At 36.5% G+C, this 20774-nt stretch overlaps 1 protein-coding gene across 1 annotated transcript in view; it reads left to right on the top strand.

Annotated features, from left to right (window-relative positions):
- Window positions 1-20774, top strand: part of COL4A5 (collagen type IV alpha 5 chain) — a 213472-nt gene that overhangs the window by 124676 nt on the left and 68022 nt on the right. Inside the window, exons 20-29 of the mRNA XM_081808437.1 lie at window positions 6694-6867; window positions 7172-7255; window positions 10862-10954; window positions 12350-12420; window positions 12722-12913; window positions 13603-13771; window positions 15927-16019; window positions 16112-16216; window positions 17218-17315; window positions 18879-19029. Of these exons, the coding sequence (XP_081664563.1) occupies window positions 6694-6867; window positions 7172-7255; window positions 10862-10954; window positions 12350-12420; window positions 12722-12913; window positions 13603-13771; window positions 15927-16019; window positions 16112-16216; window positions 17218-17315; window positions 18879-19029 (1230 nt within the window). The remainder of the gene's footprint in view (window positions 1-6693; window positions 6868-7171; window positions 7256-10861; window positions 10955-12349; window positions 12421-12721; window positions 12914-13602; window positions 13772-15926; window positions 16020-16111; window positions 16217-17217; window positions 17316-18878; window positions 19030-20774) is intronic.

The raw sequence follows: 20774 nt of genomic DNA, 5'->3' as shown, positions 1-20774 counted from the left end.
TTCCCTCTGTACGTAAGGAATCTCTTCCCCCTAACTGCCCTTAAGATGGTTTCCTTGGTTCTAAGATTTGCAAGTTTTACTATTACATGCCGGGGTGTTGGCCTGTTTTCCTTGATCTTGGGAAGGGTCCTCTCTGCCTCTAGGACACAAATGTTTGTTTCATTCCCCAGATTAGGGAAGTTCTCAGCTATGATTTGCTCAAATACATCTTCTAGTCCTCTCTCTCTCTCCATCCCCTCAGGGATTCCAATAATTCTGACATTGGGACGTTTCTTGGTGTCACTTATTTCTCTGATTCTATTTTCATGGATTCTGAGTTGTTTTTCCCTGGCCTCCTCTTTTCCCTTTTTATGTATTAATTCGTCTTCTAGGTCACTAATTTGTTCTTTTGCCTCGCTTACCCTAGCTGTTAGATTTTCTAGATTAGATTGGATCTCATTGATAGCATTTTTAAGTTCTGACAATTCAGCTTTCATTTCTGCCCTTAGAGACTCCATGTTGCCATTAATTGATTTCTCCATTCTAGCTATTGTCTTCACAATTGCTAGCCTGAATTCCATCTCCGACATCTTGGTTGTATCTGAATCCATTTGTAAATCTGTGGCATAAGTCATAGTCTCTGAGTCTTTTCTATTTTGGGGGTTCCTCCTCCTAGTCATTCTGTTGAGGGGTGGTTGAGGGAATGTATAGAATCCAAATTATTGACCAGAACCCAAGCAAGATGCACCTGTTTTCTAGGGACCTTAGGGTTGCTGGCCTCTTGTTTTCCCAGGCTGTCTTCTGGAGGAGGGGCCTGCTGCACTGTTACTCAGGCAACCCTGTTTGGGCAGAGTTGCCCTGCCCCCAGTGGCAGCTCAGTGAAAACCATTTTTTTGCGGCTTTTGTTCTCTGGCAGCTTTCTGCGTCTCTTCTGAGAGTCAGAGCAGAAGAGACCATTTCCAACCCTCTGCCTCAGTCTGTTCTCCAGGCCACACTATCTCCGTTTCTGTCTGTGCTGCTATAAACTGCAGCGTCCTGGGTTGTGCACCCCTCAGCAGTGCTCCCAGTCCTCACCTCCAGGTCAGGGCACGTCTCTGCCTTTTGTGCTTCTAAAACCGCCAGCCACCCCCGGTTAGGACAAGCAGCCCCGCCGCTCTGGTTTTCCATCCCGGGGGCTGCCCTAAAGTCCTTTCCCCACCACTACTGGTCTGTGAGTCTGTGCCCGGTCCCCAGTGTGGAGGATATTGCTCCCAGGCAGTGTAGGATCCCGATGGCTCGGCTCCCTCCCCCTTCCATTTATCCTCCAATATCTGTCCACAGAATCACAGCTCCCTGCTTCGTACCTCAAAACCAACAGCCTGCGATATTCTGTTTGTAGAGCTCCAGATCTATCTTCTCACATCTCAGGCTGATTTTGTGGGTGTTCAGAGTGGTCTGTTAGATATCCAGCTCAATTCCGGGGACCGGTTGGAATATGGTCCCCTACTCTTCTGCCGTCTTTTCTCGAAAAACTCACCTGTACTTTAAAAAAAGAAGCCAAGTCCATTTGATAGTTCCCTTTTACCCTAAAAATACCATTTCTACCTTTTATTATTAATAAATTACACCCAATGTTTCTGTGATCCCAAAATTAATCATTACATTTTTTATTCTGCTATGGAAAGGAATGCTATTCTAATAATGCCTAGTTTGATGAGATTTCCTGTATTAAAATAGTAAATGGCACTATCCACTTAGAATTCCAAAAATACCTGTTTAGAAATCCCCATAGTGATTTTTCTCTGCTATAAAATTTGGGGGCTCGGTACTGAGCGTTATGTCATTCCCTTATTGAAGATACACAATACATTTGTGTATTTGGCCATAGACTGAGTACCACCCTTGTCTAGCATGTTTATTTGGATGATCTCTAAAATGAAGAGATAGTATGGATTTATGTAAAATATGAAAAGGCATCTGGCATAGCACCTGGCAAACATATATGTTTAATCAATTACTGTTCCCTACCCTTCAAAAATTTGACTAATGAAATATTAACATTATGAGATGAGTGACTGACTCAGTGATCCCCCAAGGAGAAAGAATAAATGTGGGTCCTATTTCATTCTAAGTATGTACTTTGAATTTCTAATTTCAAGATAGTAGACTAAACACATACTATGTCTAGAAAATTCAGATAAGGAATTCTCCCAGGATGCAGCATTATAGAATTAGATCATATGAAAGAAAAATTAAGAGAAAAAGGATAAACCTAGAAGTTCCAAAATTTACTATGAAGGAGTTCAAGGAGGAGAGAATAGGACAACAGGCAATATTTGCAAAATTAATGACTGAGAACTTCTATTTATTGAAAGAAAACATGAGCCCCTATGAAATGGTGTATGAATTACCAAACAAGAGTAAGATAATAATAATACACAAATACATGATGACATATTGTAGGGACATTTTAGAATTTAAGGATAAAATGAAGCTCTTAAAAACTCTCTGGGGGAAAAGGCAGGCCACCTACAAAGCAATGAGAGTCAGAGGAAGATAGTGGAGCATTTTCAAAGTGATAAAGGAAAATAACTATGAATTTGGGATTCTGTATTACATCAAACTGTTATTGTAGTGTGAAGATAAGCTACTTTGAAAGTTTACCACCTCCAGAACTTCTCTAAAGTAGTTACTGGAGGGTTTAGTCTAAGAAGGAAATGAATTCAGGATGAACTTGGGGGTGGGAATGGGTAAGATACAAGAACCAATGGTTAAGAAAGATATTTTGTGGAACTAAAATTATATACATTATTACCATAGGATGTAGTGATACAGAGAGAAGAGGGGGAAGTCAATCATAGGTTTTTTTGTCTTATTAGAGAGAATACTAATATTATTAACTCTAAGTTTTTAGAAAAATGTAAGTTTAAATACATAGGTCAAAATTTTAGTAGTAACCACTAGAGAAGAATATAAATAAAATGCATGACTTACACATCCTTTGAGAAAAGAAAATGACCAAAAATCTGGATCTACATAATACAAGTTAGAATTGGGACAAAACAGACACAGACAAACTTTGGTAAATAGAAAATAAAATATAAGATGACAAGAAGTCAAAAATAAATCAGTAATTCCAATAAATGTGAAATGACTAAGCACTGATTAAAAGACAAAAACTAAAATAAAATTGAAATAAAAAATATATACTGTGCATAATAGGCCTATTTAAAGTAAAAGGACATAATTTTTTTTTAAATAAAGCAGTTGAAAGATATTAGGCAAGCGCTATCTGAAAGAAAGCTGGTTTAACAATTCTAATATAGTATGAAATAGGATTCAATTCAAGAAGTACATTAAAAAGATATTTCATATGGACATTTCATAGATATAGACAAATTATACCACAATGATGTAAAAGTCATGAAACTTTATACATCTGAAAATACAGCTTTGAATATATAAAGTAAAAACTGATAAACTACAAGTGATAAATTGGTAAATCCCTAACATATTAAGGAGGTAAAAAATGAATCAGGATATAAATGATTTGAGCAACACAATCAAGCTGCATATGTGGGAGAAAGAAAAGCTGTGTGCGGCAGAGAATATACATTCTTTTCAAACTTACGTGAAACATTTACAAAAATCGGCTCTACTAGATCAGAAAAAAATCTTTCTTTTCTTTTAAGATTTATCTATTTATTGTTGAGAGAGAGAGGAGGTGCACGCGCATGCACACACACACACACACACACACAGGGGCGCAAGTAGGGGGAGGGGCAGAAGGAGAGAATCTTAGAGCAGACTGGAGCAGACTCGCCACTGAGTAGGAGCCCGGTGTGTGGCTGGATCCCACCACCCATGAGATCACAACCTGAGCTGAAACCAAGAGTTGGACACTTAACTGAACTGACTGAGCCACCCAGGCGCCCCCAGAAAAATTCTTTTAAAATTCTATGCAGGCTATGCTCTGTGACCACAGTGAAATGAAGTTAGAAATTAACAACAGAAAGCACCAAATACCTTTACATTTGTATATTAAAATGCACATATGTAAATAACTTTGGAGGTAAGGAAGAAACAAATGGAAATGACTAAATGCTAAACAACCTTATATCAAAACTTATTAAACATAGCCAAAGTGGTACCCTTAATTGTATTACAAAATTAAAAATACTAAAAGTAAATGAGTTAATTTGAAAAAATAAGAACTGAAATAAGCATAAACAAAATAGAAGGAACAAGTTGATAAAGCTAAAAATAAGAATAAAATATGATCAAGAGAAAAGCAAGAGAAGTCACAAATAATATCAATAAAGAAAATATTATTACCATAAATACAATTATAAATTACAAGAAAACTATAAAACTCTATCAATGTATTGGAAATTCTAAATGAAATACGCATTCCTCATGAAACAAAAAACACAATTACTAAAATTTTCCTGAGAAAGTAAAAAAACCTAAGTAGATTAATTACCATGGAAGATTTGGTAATGTTAAGGATTTCCATGAAAAAACATTGTATGGGTGGTTATATAGTTTTGTGGATGAATTCTACTAAGTTGTTGGGTGAATAATTCTGATATCCTACAAACTTTTAGAGCATTTTTTTTTAAAAAGGACATTTAATTTATTTTATTTTTTTAAAAATTTTATTTATTTATTTGACAGAGAGAGAGAGATAGCGAGAGCAGGAACACAAGCAGGGGGAGTGGGAGAGGGAGAAGCAGGCTTCCCGCCGAGCAGGGAACCCGATGCGGGGCTTGATTCTAGGACCCTGGGATCATGACCGGAGCTGAACACAGACACTTAATGACTGAGCCACCCAGGCGCCCCAGGACATTTAATTTAATAACATTGATACCAAACCATCAAGGAGATAGCACTAGAAATAATTATAATTCAATCTCATTTATGAGTGTAGAAACAACAATCCTAGATAAAACATCAGCAAATCAATTCAGAAATATATTAAATAATATGATGATGTGACCAACTAAATTTTACCTTAAGATTGCAAGGATGGTTCAACATTACTGTAATTGACTACTACACTGACAGATTAAAAGAGATTAGGCCGATGTTTGCAAAGAAAACAGTCAATAAAATTCAATACCCATTCAATTTTTAAAAGGTAAAAAAGTTATCAAACTAAGTTTAAAAGGGAACTTGATGAAGCTCTCTGCTTCATATAGCAAGTGCAGGATTGTACAGAAAATGCCATACTTTTGTGGTAAAACATCAGAACATTCTCATTCAAATAAAAAATAAGATACACATACTCAGAGTTGCCTATACTGTTTGTCCTTACACTGGAGAGACCAGCCAGTACACTAGGTCTGGAAGAAAAACGAGGTGTAAGGATGGAACAAAACCCCAAATTTTAGTTATTCACAAACTCTATCATAATCTACCTAGAAAGCCTAAAAGAATCAAATGACAAATTACCAGAACTTAGAATGTTTGCAAGGCGGCCAGATATGATAGTTGCATACTTAAATATTATTTGCCTTTCTCTTCACCAGCAGTAAAAAAATTAAACATATAAGAAAAAAAATCCAGTTAACAATAGTAATAGCAATAAAATTCACAGGAGTAAATTAACCCATGAGTAAACCAGACCAAAGATGTGTAAGACCTTTTTTCAGAATTCTGTAAGAGATCATTAAATAATATAAAATTAATAAATAAAGGGAGAGATACACTTAATTTTTCATATGAGAACTCAATATTATAAACAGGTGATTCTACCAAAATTTAATCTTTAAATTCAAATTAATCTCATTCAAAATTCTAGTATTTTTTTAAAATGAAACTGACAGACTGATTCTAAAATGCATTTAGAAGATAAATTTGTAAATCTAGTAAGGATGGTTTTTATTTATTTATTTTTTCAACAAACATCTTTCATGAAGATAGAAGCATTTTCTTTTCTTTTTTTATTTAAATTCAATTAGCCCACTTATAGTACATCATTATAAAGATGTGTTTTTTTTTTTTTAAGATTTTATTTATTTATTTGACAGAGAGAGAGACAGCAAGAGAGGGAACACAAGCAGGGGGAGTAGGAGAGGGAGAAGCAGGCTTGAGCCCAATGCGGGGCTCGATGCAGGGCTCGATGTGGGGCTCGATCCCAGGACTCCAGGATCATGACCTGAGCCGAAGGCAGTTGCTTAACGACTGAGCCACCCAGGCGCCCCTATAAAGATGGTTTTTAAAAAGAACAAAATGGGTATATTTTCCTTAGCAGTTTTGAAAACATTATTCAAATCATTTATAATTATAGTGATTATTTTTATTATTATAAAAGGATGTGTTCATGATAGAAAAATAGTGCAGAAGAATGTCCAGAAATAGAGCCATGTTTGCATGAAAACTTTAGATGCCTCTTTTTCTCTTGCTAATGGCTTTCTAGTATTTCTTAGATTAAAAGATCATTGCATCAAAAAAAAAAAAAAAAGATCAAAGCATCAAAGAAGAGCAGGTAGAGGGTTATCAGTACATTTCCAAAAGTAGTAAAGCTACCTTAAATTATTCTTTCTTACAAACTGGTACTTACATTATTTAAAACTTTTCATGCTTTTCCAGATGTCTATTCTCATAGAAAAAATAAGAACATAACTGGCATTATACATTAAAGGAAGATCTTATCATTATTTCTCATTGAGAACTAAAGTAATATCTCTAAAATAAGATCATTTTGATCACTTTAATTTTTTTTTATTTTAGGGACTTCAGTTACCGGTCCTCCTGGCCCCCCTGGCTTTCCTGGAGAAAGGGGCCAGAAAGGTGATGAAGGTCCACCTGGAATTTCTATTCCTGGATCTCCTGGACTTGATGGACAGCCTGGGGCTCCTGGACTTCCAGGGCCTCCTGGCCCTCCTGGCCCTCACATCCCTCCTAGTAAGCTATACTTTTCTCCTTAAATTCTGTGGGTTTGGTTTTGTTTTCATTTGTAAGTGAATCCAGCTGAAGGTTGGCATTATTGTACTGCTTCTTCTACTTTTGATTTTTGGTGATTCTTTGATGTTTAAATTTTCCCTTCAAATTAACACCATTATTATATCTTCCTTTTGCTTATAGGTAGTTGTATTACTGCAGAGAAGTAACTGAAGATAGATCTTATTTTTCTAGCCTGTCAAGCTTTCTTTTTGTTTAGTCTTCTGGATATTTCACAATTAGTTTGCTATCCTTTATCTTGTCTCAGGTGATGAGATATGTGAAGCAGGCCCTCCAGGCCCTCCGGGATCTCCAGGTGATAGGGGACTCCAAGGAGAACAAGGAGTGAAAGGTTTGACCCCCATAGTCGTTCCTTCATTCTTTCAGATCTTCAGCCAAATGCCCTATATCCTCCACTCTACCTCAGTCACTCACTGTCATGGTCTTCCTCCCAAGACCATCTCATTACAAGTAATGCATACTTCCATAATCTTGATTTTATGAGTCCCATTTTCTGACCACTGTATCCTTTCTAGCTCACTACCTCTGATAACCTGACTCCAATATTACTTCAACCTCACCGATACCTTTGACTGTCCCTCAACCTTTTGATGTCCTTTCTTCCCTCTTAACCTATAAATGTCAGGATCAATCATTGTAAACAATCTCGTGTATAAACCCTTGCCTCCTTCGCTCTCCTCTCACTTCATTGTACTCACTTGGAACAAAAGCCTAGTTTTGGTAATTCCGAATTATCACATCTTCTGAGCCTACACCTTCTCTTTCCTCCTCAAATTTTTAACACCTCCCCTTCCATTCTCATGTTAAGATTTGGACCTTCTTCCTCTTCTACTGAGCAACTGAAGTAATAAGAGAATTTTCACAGATTACCACTACCACATTTACCCACCTACTTGCATCTGTGCACATATACTCTGCCTTCCTGCCTATTACTATCACTGCTCCTATCTAAAGCCAATTCTTCTATTTGAACAATGGATTCCATTCCCTCTTATGTTCCCAGGGATTTCATTCCAGAAATTCCTGCCTCTCCCACATTGTCAATTTTTCCGTTTTACTGGATCACTCCTGGCAGCATACAAATATACCTTTTTTCACCCATCTAAAAAATACCTTATCATAATCCCACTTTCCCTGCCAGATCCTGCTTTATTCCTCTGCTCCCATTGCTGCAAAACCCCAGAATTTTCTACTCACTATCTGTGGATACTCTTCACTCCAATCAAAATTTTACTGCCTGATCCACCACTCCACAGGTGCTGTTTTTGTCCAAGTCACCAGCAGCCTATACCCTGCTAATCCAAATATCAAGTCTCAGTTCTTTTTTTTTTACTCTATTTTTCCATCTTTAAACACTTTCCTCACTTGTCCTGATTTTCTTCATACCTCCTTGGACTATTATATATATATTAGATATAGAGGTAGTGATAGAGGTAGATATGTCTATATATATCTCTTTCTGTATATTTGTCTCTCTATATATCTCATTCTCTCTCTCTCTCTCTCTCTCTCATATATCTCATTCCCTCTCAATGTATCTATATAATCTCCCATGTAACTACCATCTAAATCAAAATATAGAACTTTTCCAGGACTCTGGAAGACTCTTGTGCCCCCTAGTCAGCACTCCCAAAGGTAACCACTATTTTATCCTCTATCATATATTAATTTGCCTAATCTTGAACTTTGTATAAATGGAATCATACAGTATGGGCTCTTTTATGTCTGATTCTTTGGCTCAATATTATGTCTGTAGGATATACCTATATTTTTGTTTGTAGCAATATTTTTCACTGTTCTTTGGTATTCATTGTATCAATATACCTAAATACTCTAATGTTAATGGACATTTGGTCTAGGGCTATTATAAGTAAAGGTGCTATGAACATTCTTATACATATATTTTGTAGGACATAAATTTCTGTTGTGTGTATACCTGTGAATGGAATTGCTGGGTTATAGGGGTAGGTGCAGGTTTTGTTTCCATAGATACCACCAAACCATTTTCCAAAGCGGTTTTAGTCTCCAATTACCTGATGAGTTACTGATGCTGAGCCTCTTTTCTTATAGTTCATGTATTCTCTTTGTAAAGTGCTTTTTTCCTATTTTTAACTGGAAATTAAAGAAATCCAATCTTTAATGTCCTCTTTTATGGTTAGTGTTATGTTCTATTTTAGAAATCGTTGCTTATCCCAAGAACCTGATGATATTTCTGTGTGTTTTCTTCTAGAAGCTTTATTATTTTGACTTTTATATTTTGATCTTTCATCTGTCTTCAAGTAATTTTTGTGTATAGTTTGAAGTGGGCATCAAAGTTTTTTTCCCCATATGGATATCCAATTGACTCAATATTGTAGTACAAAAGACTGTCATTTCTCCAATGAGTTGCATTAGCACTTTCCTTGTAAATCTTATGACACTATATGTATTAGTCTGTTTCCGACCTCTCTATTTTGTTCATTGTTCTATTTGTTTCTCTTTCCACCAATGCTAGACAATCTAAATTATTGTAGCCTTATAGTAAGTCTTGGCTTAATTTGCATTTCCATATGTATTTTAAATTTATCTACCCAACGTTTAATTTTGGAATGCCCCGAGTATTTTAGTCCTTGTTCCTTTTCTGTATTTGAACTCAATTCAGTCAGTCTCATGACTTTAAATACCACCTATTTGCCAGTGACTTTCAATTTCAAATTTAAGTCTTTTCCTCTAGATTGTATATCCAACTGTCTACTGGACATTTTGAACTTGACATCTGGATCAAGTTAAAGTCCTGATCTCTGCTACCTCCTCCCCCATAATTTTACCACTTATGTCTTCCCTTTTTTAAATGCAGGCCACCCTAGCTTTTTGGTTGCTTGGGCTGAAAACCTTGGAGTCATCTTTGATTCTCTTCTTCTTTTGTATTCCATGTATGATCCATGAGAAAATCCCATGAGCTCTACTTTCAAATATACCCAGAATCTAACCAACTCTCCTCATCTTCATTGCTGTAACTCTGGGATGAGCTGTCATCTCTCCTAGATTACTACAGCAATAGCCACTTAAATGATTATGCTATTTCTATCATTGCACATCCATTCTGTCCTCAATATAGCAGCCAGAGACATCCGTTTCAAACTTAAGTCATATCATCTTGCTTTTCTGTTTACATGTTTTTTACTGGATTCTCATTTCACTCATAGTAAAAGCCAGGCTTTATGGTAGCCTATGTGACGTTTTATGATATGCCACTCATTATAACCTGTGAACTGTCTGATCTGCCTCCCCTTCCTCTCTCTACTCCAGCAATCTGGTCTCCTTGATGTTTCTTGAATAGGCCAAACATGGCTAGTCTTTCTTCCTAGAGTACCTCTCCATTTATTAGGCACATGCCACATTCTTTAAGATTTTATCATATCTCATCATCTCATTTGACCACCCTATTAAAATTGTAAACTGCCACCCATCCCTAGCATGTCTAATCGCATTTACCCAGGTGTATTTTTTCTATAAACATAACACCTTTTGATATATATATATATATATATATATATATATATATATACACACACACACACACACACACACACACACATATATATATATATAAAATATATATATAAATACTTGGCTACCTTCATTGTTTATTATCCCTTTCCACTGATAGAATGGGAACACCATGAAGGCATGGATTTTTGCCTGTTTTATTTGTTTTGCCTGTTTTGTTTTGTCTGTTTTGTTTACCACTATATCATAGATACCTGGAACCAGTACTTGGCAAATAATGAGCACTTGGCAAATATTTATCAAATGAGCTGATTCTAATATAGGCGTCTCTAAACTATACTGTTGGGTAGGAATGTTGTCCCTTGGTGCTAACTTCTTTAGAACTTATCTAAAGGACATAGACATACCCCTTTGAGTAAAATTTGTTTCTCAATATGCTTTTCTCTAGGTGACAAAGGTGACACCTGCTTCAACTGTATTGGAACTGGTGTTTCAGGGCCTCCAGGTCAGCCTGGTCTGCCAGGTCTTCCAGGTCCTCCAGGTAAAACATTCTGCCTCAGGCAACCTTGTAACAATATTTCTTGGCTAGATTTTAGTGAGCTCAGTTTTATAATGATGCCAGTTTCTCATTTTATAGCAAGTCTCTCATATCCATAAATAATTAAATATGAAATGCCTCTATCTGTTACAAAATAAATTATGCTCTTGTTTCTAACACCTGAAGCTACCAGTATTTTCTATTAAAGCATTTTGACAATATTATTCCAAGAAAATTATCTTCCCTGTTTTCCATATGGTGAGGAAAATAACTCATACAGAGTCAAACTTCTTTCTTCCAAAAATCTGGGGGAAAAGCTCATAATGTCTGGCCCCTGAGTGTAGTTTCCAGTGGCAGAGCTTCTAGTCTTTGGGGATGTATCACATGTTGTCATTAAGGGACAGGGCTTCTACTGTAGTTTGGCAACCAGCTGCCCATATTCCTCTTTCTATATATAGCTCCTCCTTCCCTGTTTCCAGTCCAAATTATATTTGATATCGATCAGACCCACAACTCTCTCTCAAGTGCCTCTTGGGATATCCCAATATTATATCTCTTGAAATCATACTTTATGTTTGTGTCAGGGCTGAGAGTAGACAGATCTCTTACCTTTCTGTCTAGTATGTCTGCCAAAGAAACCAATTCATTTAGCACTTGGAGATAGATTTTTAACAGGTCTTATAGCTGCCACTGGAAGTTAATAATCTAGCCTTGTACCTCCAGTCTAGTGGTTTTCAAACTTGGGAGTACATCGGAGTTACCTGGAGGACTTGTTAAGAACCCATATTGCTGGGTCCCACCCCTAAAGTTTCTGATTCAGTAGATCTGGTGTGGGGGCCCAAGAATTAGCATTTCTAACCAGTACCCAGGTAATGCTGATACAGCTGATCGAGGGACCCATTTTGAGAACCACTTCTTTAGTTATATTTCCTCTAGTCTTTGGGCACCAAATGTTTCTCATAAACCAAATTTTATGAAGTAGTAAACCAAAGAAAGGACTCATAAGGATCTGGGAAATTTGTTTAGGTCAGAACAAAAAAAGATACTCATACTGTGTCCTTATCTCTTTCTCCGCTTGGCAATAGGATGGTTACAGGAGCCTTAGCACCTCTGTGCCTAGCAATTGGTCACTGTGAGCTCTGAGAGGCATTGTAGTTGGAAACACCTAAGGATATAATATTGTATAGATTCACCTAAAAGAAAGGATGATTTGCTCATTTTGAGAGCATAAAATAGGAAAACAAAAATGTGACTTGTTAAATGTGATTGAATGGGGTTCTTATTTTAAAACTTGACTTCCTGACTTGATGATTTTTATATGAGCTTTGTCAGGGGCTCAGGGTCAAAGTTCACATTATTGTGTGTGTGTGTGTGTGTGTATGTATGTGCATGTATTAGGATCTCTTGGTTTCCCTGGACAGAAGGGAGAAAAAGGACATGCTGGTCTAACCGGTCCCAAAGGATTAACAGTAAGTTTTGAGTATATTATAGAACAACAACAACAACAAAAAAAAACTAGAAGAAATCCATTTACACTTTGGTTTTCTCTTGTGGATATATATAATAAAAGAAATTTAGTTCTTCTATTAATTTGTGTTGTTTTTCATTCCTTGATTCTCCCTGACTCACATGCCTCACTTTGTTCTTAGCTTTGTACACTAAATGTTACTGGGTGGGTTGATATGATAAACTGGAGAGAGAAATGTGTTGGAAAAAAAAGAAACTGATTTTTTTCTCTTCTTTTTCCCTTCTTTCTTTTTCTTCCTTCAGGGCATACCAGGAGCTCCAGGTCCTCCAGGCTTTCCTGGATCTAAAGGTGAACCTGGTGACATCCTCACTTTTCCAGGAATGAAGGGTGACAAAGGAGAGTTGGGTTCCCCAGGAGCCCCTGGGCTTCCTGGTTTACCCGGTACCCCTGGACAGGATGGACTGCCAGGGCTTCCTGGCCCCAAAGGAGAACCTGTGAGTTGGTTTGATATTCTTGGTTCTGTGATGTCAAATTGTTACTTAGGGATATTTCCTAGGATGGGCCTGGTGCTATGATGAACACCCAATTAGTGCTTAAAGGACTGTAACTGTATGTAGTAATGGTACACTGTTATTGACTATGTAGGGGTTCTTTACCACTCTTTTCTCTCAGTTGTTTTATCTTCTTAACCCATTACTATATTGAGTAATATTGGCTGTGAATAGGTGGGCAGGAGGTTAAGATGCTTATGGGTCAGTGTGAGGTTCCCCTTCTCTTATACTACATATCTTTGTCTGGGTTTATTTGGACCTAAGAACAGAAGTCTAATTTGGTTTTATATATAGTAAGCTTAGAGGTTAGTGTAAGTAGATGGCCATGTGATAGCTAGACTACAAACTTCTTGATTTATTGCTAGTATATAAGCTTTATGAAGGCAGAGATTTTTGCCTATTTTTGTTCTTTGCTGTATCACTGGCCCCTGACACATAGTAGGAACTAAAAAATATTTGTTGAAGGAAGTAATGAATAAGTAGAATGATCACACATCCCATCCCGTAATAACATACGCTTATACAGCTTTTAAGAACTATTTATGGCTGTATCATTTCTTTAGTTGTATTCAGTAATACCAACATACCAACCTATATCTATATGTTTCTGTATTAAATTTTTCCCTTTTCAGGGTGGAATTGCTTTTAAGGGTGAAAGAGGTCTGCCTGGGAATCCAGGCTTGCCAGGTCTCCCAGGGAATAGAGGGCCAATGGGCCCTGTGGGTTTTGGCCCTCCAGGCCCAGTAGGTGAAAAAGGCATACAAGGTGTGGCAGGAAATCCAGGCCAGCCAGGAATACCAGGTGAGTTTACTATGGTTGTTTTGTTTTTAATTTGGCACTTAAAAGCAGAAATGTATTATCTTTTGGCCATTCTTGGCTTCCTTTCATGAAGGATGTTTCCCTGGCCATTTACATTTGGGCTTTTCAGAGCTCCTTAGCAAGGGAGCTCAGTGTATGTGTTTTCTCTAAAGGGGGGGAGGTTCCCTCTTTAAATTTCTTCTGTCTTCATTGTTATTGTTGTTTGTTGTTTTTAAGTACATGGTACATAAAGTTTAACAATTATAATGGAAACACACATGTACCTGCCACACATGTCAAAAAACAGAAGCTTGCCACCATCCTAGAAACCCCCATCTTCCTCTCTCTGTCCTTTTCTGACCATAATCCCCTTCCATTTCTTCAGAGGTAACCACTGTCCTGACTTTTGCATAATTTCCTTCCATTTGCCCCCTAGTTTTATCACCTAGATATGGATCCCTAAACAAAGTACTTTAATTATGCTTCTTTTTGAACTTCATAATAATGGAATCATAGGGTAAGTATTCTTTATATTAACTTTGTGTATAGCTATAGTACATTCATTTTCATTGCTGTATAGTATCCCATTGTGTGTGTGTGTGTGTCTGTGTGTGTGTGTGTGTGTGTGTGACGATTTATCCATTCTGTTGTTGATGGACAATTGGGTTATTTATAGTTCAGGTGTATTATGAACAATGCTTCTGTGTACATCCTTGTATCTATCTATCTATCTATCTATCTCCTGGTGTACATGTGCACATACTTCTCTGAGGCAAGGTCAGCAAACTATGGCACAGCATTCAAATCTGGCCCACTACTTGTCATAAATGAAACTTATTTGAATACATCTGCACCTATTCACTATTGTCTATGGTTGCTTTTGCACTCCTACACATAGACTCAACATTTTGCAGAATTGAGTAGTTGCTACTGAGACCATATGGCCCACAAAGCCTAAAGTATTTACTGTTCGGTCCTTTACAGAAAAACTTTGCCAATCCCTGGACTAGAGTATATATTTAAGATGAGCATTCCCAAAGCATAGAATAAATTCATCTTCAGCTTTACTAGATAATGTTCAAAGCAATTGTACCAATTTCATCAGCAGTATTAGAGAGTTCTTGTTGTTCTACATCCTCATAAACATTTTGTATTGCCAGACTTCTTACATTTTTGTCAGTTTGCTGAGTGTGATGTAGCTCATGACAGTTTTATTTTACATTCCCCTGATTACATTAAAGTTTAGCACCTTTTCATATGTTTATTGACTGTTTCAATTTCCATTTCTGAAATTTCCATTCAAGTGTTTTTTTGACCATTTTTCTACTGGATTGTTTCTTTTTATTACTGATTTAGGATTTTTTTAATATATATATTCTGTGTATTAGTTGTTTGTTATCTATTCTGCAAAATTTTCACTCACTATGGCTTGCCATTTTCACTCTATATGGTGTCTTTAATCAACAGAAATCAGTTTGAATGTAGTCAAATGTATCAATCTTTTCTCTCATGGTCAGTGCTTTTTATGTCAGGTTTTAGAGATCCACCTTTGTCCTGAGCCTATTTCAAGTCCTTATTTAATTAATGAGAAGTAGGTGTACTGGACTTTGCACACATAAAACCTTAAGGTACCATCAGTTAACCAAAATGAATATTTCTTGTTTACTGCAGTTTGAGTTTTGTTAGGCTCTTTTGACCTACATTTAAAAATATTTTTATAGATGCCATCTTCAATCCTGGAAGCTCTTTTTTTTAAAAAAAGATTTTATTTATTTATTTGACAGAGAGAGCATAAGCAGGGAGGAGGGGCAGAGGGAGAAGCAGGCTCCCCACTGAGCCGGGAGCCCGATGTGGGGCTCAGTCCCAGGACCCTGGGATCATGACCCGAGCCGAAGGCAGACGCTTAACCAGCTGAGCTAACCCAGGCGCCCCAATCCTGGAAGCTCTTAAAACTGTCATCTACTTTTTCTTTTTGAAAGTTTATTCTTCTGTTTGGTTTATTCCTTGAATATATAATATGGGGTTATTTTTCTTGTGGGTTCTTGTTAGTGTGCATTTTCAAAAAATTATAGATACTTTCTTGTTTTGCTTTTAATTAAAGGAGATCTTTAGTCAAGTGAACACTTCTCATTCACTGTTTATTCCTTCTTGTTCTTAGGTCCTAAAGGTGATCCAGGTCAGACCATAACCCAGCCAGGGAAGCCTGGCCTGCCTGGTAATCCAGGCAGAGATGGTGAAGTAGGTCTTCCAGGTGTGTGAGGAATTTATTTGGCCATGTCTTTAACACTCACTGGCTTCTTTCTTTGAAAGTATCCCTTTGAAAAAACTGCTGTTTCTCCATAGGTGACCCTGGACTTCCCGGCCAGCCAGGCTTGCCAGGAATACCCGGTAGTAAAGGAGAACCAGGTGTCCCTGGAATTGGGCTTCCTGGACCACCTGGTCCCAAAGGTATGTAGGACTGAGCAGCAGGCAGGTTAATTTAACTAGTTAGTATAACATTATTCTTTGATGTAGTTCCCTCAACAAATAAAATAAGTTAACTGTGCTTCTTTTCTAGGTACCATAAATAATGTAAGTGAAAAGTCACAGCATGTATGCACTATAATTTTATTGCCTTTATCTAAAACAGTCCAGACAAGAAAATACCTAAATCATAGATATGCAAAAATGATATATAAGCTTTTAAAATTACAGAATTATTGTCTTTTGTGTTCACCATTGTATTTTCAGGGTTTAGAAAAGTTCCTGGCACATAGAAAGTACTCAGTAGATACTTGTTGAATGAGTGGATTGTACTAAGCAGAAAACATTTATTACACATATGTATCCAAGTAATGTTTTATCCTAAATCATATTCTCTTGATTTCCTGAAAGTTTTTAGGGCTGTTGCTTCAGTTCTGCTTTTTTTCTCACAGAATTTATTCTCATGAGTGGCAAGCATGCACATTGGTCTGAGAACAGTACTTAAACATGGCCTTACTCATTTATACTAAATGACTTCAAAAGAGTCAGATTTGACTTTATGTGTATATTTCTGTGTAATGTTTACAATTGTTTTCAGCTCACTTCCAGAATTATATGGTAGGCCTTGTATCTTACTATATCCAGATATAAGCAGAATAGAAGTTTTCTGCATGTTTGTGTGGGAGTCATTCCTTATGTTTAGTTCTGTCTCATTAGTAATAACTCATTTTCCTTTAGAAGAGTGTATCTTCCACACACATTAGCTCTATATGAAAATGGCAGGACCATAACATGAATGAAAGGGAATATCAGGTATTTGTAAGGCTTGATCCTGAGTAGTCATCTAGAATTTCAGTGTACTTTTCACATCTCACTGTAGTCACTAAGCATGATTGGACAGGGTAAAAATGTGGGTTTGGGAGTTTGGGTATCTTTCTTAAAGTGTCTTCTCTTTGGAGATTAAAAAATGACTAATCATTTCACAGGTTTTCCTGGAATTCCGGGACCTCCAGGAGCACCTGGAACACCTGGAAGAATTGGTCTAGAAGGCCCTTCTGGGCCACCAGGCTTTCCAGGACCGAAGGTCTGGGATATTTTAATTTATTCTTTCCCCTTTTCCTATTTCTATTAGCCCTAGCTCTCTGCTTTGATATAGACATTATTATCCCAAGTCTTCACTATATAAATAAAGTTAGCTGATTGTATTTTCTTTTTTTTTTAAAGATTTTATTTATTTATTTGACAGAGAGAGACACAGTGAGAGAGGGAACACAAGCAGGAGGAGTGGTAGAGGGAGAAGCAGGCTTCCCGCCGAGCAGGGAGCCCGATGTGGGGCTCGATCCCAGGACCCTGGGATCATGACCTGAGCCGAAGGCAGACGCTTAACGACTGAGCCACCCAGGCGCCCCAGCTGATTGTATTTTCACTTAAAAATATTTAACCTGGGCACCTGGGTGGCTCAGTTGTTTAAGTGTCCAATTCTTGATCTCAGCTCAGGTCTTGATCTCAGGTCATGTGTTTGAGCCCCATATTTAACCCAAAACAGTCTTTCATTGTCCAAGAGGTCATATTTGAAGCAAACAGAAAATTTCTGAAACTGTTTTAGAGTGAAAGGTTATCTGATGAGATGAGATTAGATGAGAAAATACAATCATCAGCTCCCCCTGTGCTTCTCTGTAGTATCAGCATACCATTTAACCTCTGTCCCTACCTGTGTGATGATTGTTTGAATAGCATGTCAGGAACTTCCCATACTGTTTCCCAGTCCCAATTCCATCCCACATACGTAATGTAAGCCACTGTTATTAGCTTAGTAATAATAGTAATATGATAATAATGATAATAATAAAAAATACTGTGTTTGAGTTACTTTCCATTCTTTTTATTATATCTTAGCTAATCTAAAATTTTCCTTAGTCAACCTTCAGGAAACTGCTGTGGTATATAATTATCCTGTTTCTGTATTTTCTCTGTACTTAATTAATTTAAACTTTTTGTGTTTTCATCATTGCTATTTCTTCCATGGGAAGAACAATTGACCATGACCCTAGCTCTCATGAGAAACTACTTCTCTATTGTCTAATTGTTCTTATTATGAACCTTTCAAATGAACACAAAAGTAAAAAGAATAATATAATGAAGTTTCACATATCCATTACTCATATTCCAGATGATTAAGATTTCATATTTACTTCATCTATTCCTTTTTTCCCTGCTGAAGTATTTTAACTCAAATCTCAAAATCATATTATTTCACCTATAAATACTTCAGTATTCATCTCTAAGTAAGTGGACATTTCATACAAAAACCACATTGTCATTATCACACTTAGTCAAATTTAAAATAATTATCTAATACTCAGTGTGTAATCACATTTAGTGAGCTGAAAACAATTGTTCTTAATCTTATTCTCTCTCAATTAATCTCTTTCTTGTCCTGAAACCAAATCCTTTAATTTGTTTCTCATCCTTCCAGATATTCTCTCCAGTATGTCAATTATTTTTCATTTAGTTATCCTATTCCCTCCCCCATAGGGAAAAAAAAGGTATTACCTTGTAATTTCTGCTTTAAATTCTCCATGGTAAACAGTAAACACCAAGAAAATCATGAGAGGTTTTGTTGTGTTTTCTCATGTGTGTGCTTAAGGGAGAACCAGGACTTGGGCTGCCTGGGCCACCTGGGCCCCCAGGACTCCCAGGTTTCAAAGGAACACTTGGTCCAAAAGGGGATCGTGGTTTCCCAGGACCTCCAGGTCTTCCAGGACATGCTGGCTTGGATGGGCTCCCTGGACCAAAAGGTATAGAAATTACTGCTACTTCTCAATTTGCTTTTAACTTTTATAGAAATTGAAACTGTTGGGAAAATTTATGGGTGATAGGTCCAATTAACTGAAAGCCTATGGTCCCACTCGGTCACTGCTTTTTTTTTTTTTTTTTAATTTTCCATTTATGTTTTTGTGTTTTATTTCATTGAATAGATGATTCAATCATATATGTATAAAAGTAGCACTGAGAAGTCTTCCTTTTACCCCCTCTCCATCCACTCTGTTTTCCCCATCCCATATGTAGCCAATTTTTGAGTTATTTGTCCTTCTAGTGTTCCTTCATACAAATACAAGCCAATAAGAATATATATTTGTATTTCCTAACTTTCTGAAAAGATAGAGTACTACCTTTTGACTTTTTGCACATTAGATCACCTTATGTCAGTACATCAAAATCTTGCTTTTTAAAAAATAGCTACCTAGTATTAAATTGCTTGGGTTTATCATAGCTTATTCTACCAGTTGCTAGTCACTAGATTGGATTTCTTAAAATCTTTTCTTATTAGAAATAATGTCACAGTGAATTGTCTTGCATGCATGTTATTTCATATGTGTACAGGTGTAATAGTAGAATAGAGTAATGAAAACAGATTTTCTGAATTAAAGGCTAAATGCATCTCTAGATATTGTCAGATTCCTCTCCATTTGCACCATACACCCCTACCAGCAATGAATGAGTGTATTTGTTTCTCCACAGCCTTCTAAGTGAGTATGTTGACAAACTCTTTAATTTTTTCCAGTCTGATAGAGGTAGTTATCAGTATAGTTTTTAAACATTTTATTATGAAGATTTTCAAACGCATAGAAAATTAAAAACTGTGCAGTGAAAACTCCTATATCGACCATCAAGATTCCACAGTTAACATTTTATCTCTGCCAACATTTTATTTTTTTAAATTTCATATAAACAGCAAAGTAGAAAGAATTTTCAGTGACTACTATATACCCATTATTGATATTCTATTATCAACATTTTACTATACATGATTTGTCACATATCAATTCATCCCTTTCTTTAAAAAAATTGACTTATTTTTTGATGCATTCACAGTAAATTGTAATAGCAGTACACCTCTCCCTAAATACTTTAGCATGTATATTATAATTCTATGCTTGGTTTTTTTCCTTTTGACATAAAATTCACATTAAGTGAGATGCACATATCTTACAGAGACATTTGCTGGATTTTGACAAATGCATGCACTTGTGTAACTAAACCCCTATCAAGATATAATCTCAGAAATTTCCCTTTTGCCCCTTTTCTCAGTCCCTACAGCAATATCCACAGTGACAACTGTACAGTTATGATTTTTCCTTGTAAATTAATTCTGCCTGTTCTAAAACTCCATATGGAATCACACAGTGGGTACATTCTTTGTAAGGCTTCTTTCACTCAGGATATTGTTCTTGAGGTTCATTCATGTTGTGTTTATTAAGAGTTTTTATTTTTTATTATTGAGTATTTCATTGTATAAATATACCAGAGTTTGTTTATCCATTCTCTGTTGATGGACACCTGGACTATGTTAAGTTTTTGGCTATTATGAGTGAAGCTGTTAAGGACATTCTTTTACAAATCTTTTTGTGGATATGTGCTTTCATTTTGCTTGGTTAAATACCTAAGAGTAGAATTGTTGGGTCATAAGGTAGGTATATGTTAGTTATATGAGAAACTACTGGAGCTTTTTCCAAAATGGTTGTACCATTTTAAACTCACA

The sequence above is a fragment of the Leptonychotes weddellii genome, chromosome X (genome assembly GCF_054177405.1).
Source record: "Leptonychotes weddellii isolate Sample4059 chromosome X, ASM5417740v2, whole genome shotgun sequence".
Lineage (NCBI taxonomy): Eukaryota > Metazoa > Chordata > Mammalia > Carnivora > Phocidae > Leptonychotes > Leptonychotes weddellii.
This window is presented reverse-complemented; position numbering and strand designations above follow the sequence as displayed.